General features: G+C 35.9%; 1 protein-coding gene across 2 annotated transcripts; it reads right to left on the reverse strand.

Moving 5' to 3' along the window:
• LOC126597543 (cysteine-rich receptor-like protein kinase 3) lies at positions 1-4,346 on the reverse strand. 2 transcript variants are annotated; one of them, XM_050264342.1, is made up of 7 exons: positions 3,286-4,346; positions 1,800-1,904; positions 1,562-1,710; positions 1,307-1,479; positions 931-1,188; positions 691-835; positions 1-578 (listed from the first exon to the last, which is right to left on the reverse strand). In XM_050264342.1, exons 1-7 carry the CDS (start codon positions 4,052-4,054, stop codon positions 246-248), a joined length of 1,932 nt encoding a protein of 643 aa, XP_050120299.1. In that variant the 5' UTR covers positions 4,055-4,346; the 3' UTR covers positions 1-245. The 2 variants fall into 2 exon arrangements, with proteins under 2 accessions (XP_050120299.1, XP_050120298.1); XM_050264341.1 differs by having other exon boundaries at positions 931-1,165; positions 1,269-1,479; positions 3,286-4,342.

Below are 4,346 nucleotides of genomic sequence, written 5' to 3' on the forward strand. Positions count from 1 at the left end.
TTTCAAAATAAAAACATTGCATATCAATAATATAATTCTCTACATGTATTTTACAAAGGGCTTTCAGGTCTACTTACCCATGTTGTTAAAACATATAGAAGTTGCACAAAATTTGACCGTAATTAGACTCGAGGAGCTGCTGGGCTGGATCATTTGACATTCACAAGTCTGTATGGATTCCTTAAGCTCATAGATCATCTGAACTCGCAACATTTACATTGTGGATGATGACAAATACAAAATGTTCATCTCGGCTCAATCCAGCTTTGGATCATGCTATTCTTCGAAGACTGCGTGTTAGACTCTGCGGGCAGTGAAATGAGACTTCCTGAAGGAATTGTCCTGTTGAGTACTGCGCTACCAGAATTGAGAAATGGGGGTTGTGTTGGCTGAGGAATCTCAAGATTTTCGGTAAGCATTTTCACGACTAATGACATTGCCGGCCGCAGCTCTGCTGAAGCTTGCATACAAAGTAACCCTATTTGAAGTAACCGAGATGCTTCTTCATTTTCAAACTTACCTTCTAGGAGTGGATCGACAGCTTCACATAACCTACAAGTTCCATAAAGATCCCAGGTCTTTATGAAATGAGATAAAAGAAGGTCAAATTATGATTACTGAAAGTGGATGTGAAAATTTGTTCACGAAATATAAATTTAGCAAATATGCAAGAGAAACAATTTTGTTTACCATTTTCAGGATAGAAGTCGAACTTGAAAAGACAGAATTGTTCCTCCTTCCACTGATGATTTCGATGACAAGAACTCCAAAACTGTAAACATCTGCCTTCTCAGTTAACATGCCACGAACGACATACTCCGGAGCCATGTAACCTCTAAGCAAGAAAATGTAGTCTTCTTATATGTTAGAAACGATAAACAAGTCTTTGAAGCAGAAAATAAAAACGAAAACAGGCAGAGCGCAACTTACAGTGTGCCAGCAATGGCAGTGCTTATGTGAGTTTTATCTTCAGGGAACATTCTAGCAAGTCCGAAATCAGCAATCTTTGCATTGAATTCCTCGTCAAGCAGAATGTTGCTCAGTTTTATATCCCTATGAATGATCCTCAATTTCGATTCTTCGTGAAGATAGGCCAATCCCTCAGCTGTTCCCAGTATGATTTTATACCTCAAATCCCACCTCAGTGGCTCCACATTGTTTTTCACTGAGAATTCATAGAGGGATGAACTGTAAGAACGCGAAAATGGACTGATGATGCGAAAAACCAAATTGTCTTACCGAAAATAGGATGGAGAAGAGAAAATTACCAATAAAATAATCATGAAGGCTTTGATTTGGGACATACTCATAAACAAGAAGGCTCTCGGGGCCTGTAATGCTGCACCCCAACAGCTTTAAAAGATTTTTATGATGAATTCCGCTGATCAAATTAACTTCGTTGAAGAAATGATCCACCCATTGCCTTGCGTTGAAGAACAGCCTCTTTATGGCAACAACATTTCCATCCGGCAGAACTCCCTGTGTGTAAAATAAATGAAATTCCCAAGTTAATTCCATATAATGAAATCTGATACCTACGCAGAACGAAGGGAGAAATTACCTTATACACTGAGCCAGATCCTCCTTGTCCAAGCTTGTTGGCATCATGAAAGTAATTGGTGGCCTTCTCGAGAACTTCGTATGAAAAATTGAGTTGGGACTTATTCACAGTGGCAAACAGAGCTCCGAATTGCTTTTTCTCTGAAGCAGCTGTGAAATTAAAACAAGAACAGAAAAATTTAATCCAATGCTTAAAGATAGAAGAATCTAAACAGAGTTTCAAACCAAAACTCTGGTACCTTTCCTCCTCGTCAGTATTTTCTTCCTTGCAAAGAAAGAAACCGCAGAAATAGTCAGCACAACAGCAAATGTTACAGCCAAAATTATTGCCAAGCTGCGGCGTCCTGTCAAACAATTTGCATATGATGTAAACGTGAGTTAGTATTAAAAGGGTATGTAAATACTGTGAAAATATTAGGAGTTCTTTATTAGGAAGGATATATGTTTGTGTCCTTTATTGTTTCCTTGTGGAATAAGGATTGTATGTATATAATTCAATTATGTAATACAATGAAAATTAAGTCGTAAAATTCTATTCATTATCACTCAAGAACAGATTGCAGCATTTAGTTAACAACACAAAACCAAAATTTACAAGTCCACACAATGTCAAGTTTCCTACTTTAAGAAACAAATCATCACCACTCATCACATTGAACTCTAAAGTCGAATCAGATGGTCCGAAATTTGAATCCAAACTACAAAAATTTTGAACTTCATCAAATATTCTTAGACGGTAACCAAGAAAATGTACAAAGATCAAGTAAACCAAACCAGAGCAGTCCGCCCCGCATAACCGGAGTTTAGATTATATTAGAATATCGCTCGAATAAAAAACAAATTAGTATTCGTTCCTTAGTTACTAATGTTCATTGACTGATACCTTATTAGTTTTCAAATTTTGATTGAAGTCCTAGTATTAATGTGATAATGAATTTTACATATTTATTACATATTTTTTTTAAATAAAAAATTAGTAATTGATTTAGGATTTTAATACTCACACCTCTATTAAACTCCTAATTAATTTTCAATTCAAACATTTTCAAAATAAAAAAAAAATTAAATTAGAATAAGTTCATACCCATTAGTTTTTTATAAAAAGATTCTTAATTTTTTAATCTTAAATGTACCCATTCATATAATTTTTAATTTGTTTTAATCTTAAATGTACTCATTCTTAAATATACCAATTTGTTATATGTAAAATGTACAAATTTGTTATATAAAATTTACCCAAAATTTTAATATAAAATCCATTCAAAAAGTTTTAATCCATCTTTAAACTTAGATGGGTATATTCTTTTTTTGTTGATTTGAGAATGTATCTACATCAAGTTTAATCGAAGCAATTTACTAATGTTATTAAGCCTAATATGTTTTTTTTTTTTTTGAAAAATGTATCCATGTTTTGGTACAATATTTTTTTTTTTTGTTAAAATTTGATGAATGTACCCATATACCCACAGACACACGCAATATAATAGAGATTATAATTTATATTTTATTATTTTTAATCTCACAAATTATGGGTTATATTTAAAATCTCATTAATATAAACAAATACAATTTTTAATTTAAAAATTATAATAACTTATACTATTATATTAATGTCAGAGATTTCGATCAAAAACTAAAAACAAACAAGATTTTGATAAAAACATATTGATAGTCAAAGACCGCATCCAAATTGTCAAAAAAAAAAAAAAAAAAAAAAAAACTAACCTCCATTTCGTCCTGCATCATCAGTGACTGTATTGTTATCATAAAACTTCTGAGTCGAATACCTCAAATAACACCCAGCATTCAAAGCCCTCCCTTCTTCTTTCGGAGTGCAAGATCCGATTCTTTTAACGGCGTCAGCCAAACACTCCTCGCAACCAGGCCCCTTCACAAACTCCCAACACTGCGCCAACCCGTAAACCGAAACGTTCCCTTCACCTACCACAAACCCAGCAGAAAACCCATCATTCCTCGGCGCCAACGAACTCAAATTCCTCACCAACCTCAAAGCATTATCCTTAAAAACTGTCCGATTCCGACCAAAATCTCTGTCCCCACAAACGGTCCTGTCTTCGGAACTCAAGCTCTGGTTGAAGAAATCGAAATCATCGTGCCGGAGGTAGCAGCCGTCGAAGAAAAGCCGGCCCCCGCGAGTTGCTTTCACAAATTGGAGGCACCCTAAAATCTTGATTTTGCACTGGGCGAAGCACTGGTCGCAGTCCGTTTTGGAGACGTCTTTCATGCACTCGCCGAAGGCGAAAACGGTTACGTTTCCGGTTCCGGTGACGACGCTGGCGTATCTTCGGGTGGCAATCTGTGGGGTGACGGCGTTCATGGCTGCTAAGAAGTTGGAGATGAAGGTTTGACGTTCTGGGATCTGAATGGTGTCGTTTCTGCATATCAAAGCTGCCTGTGTGGCTCTCGGGTCAGAACGAGCGCTCTTTAGAAACAAAAACAGAGGAAGGAGCAGAAGTAAGATAAAATTGGACATGTTGGAGTTTGATTCGGTACAAAGTTGTCGAAAAATGGTTGGATTGAATGGTATGTGTTAATGGGGTGCTTGGAATTCAAGAAAATGTTGTGGTAATGTGGTCGTCTTCTGAATTCGGAAACTGGAAAATGATGTCGAAAACGAGTAAGCAATGGTGACAGTAAACAATAGAAAACATACATATTTTCAGTGAAACGACACCAGTTTTTTAGAAAAAGTTTCAAGTTAGTCATTTTTTCTTTAAACAATAAAAGACTCGTTGACTCGCCCTCCTATCGATCATCTTCCGATC

Source organism: Malus sylvestris, chromosome 13 (assembly GCF_916048215.2).
Source record: "Malus sylvestris chromosome 13, drMalSylv7.2, whole genome shotgun sequence".
In the NCBI taxonomy this organism is placed as follows: domain Eukaryota; kingdom Viridiplantae; phylum Streptophyta; class Magnoliopsida; order Rosales; family Rosaceae; genus Malus; species Malus sylvestris.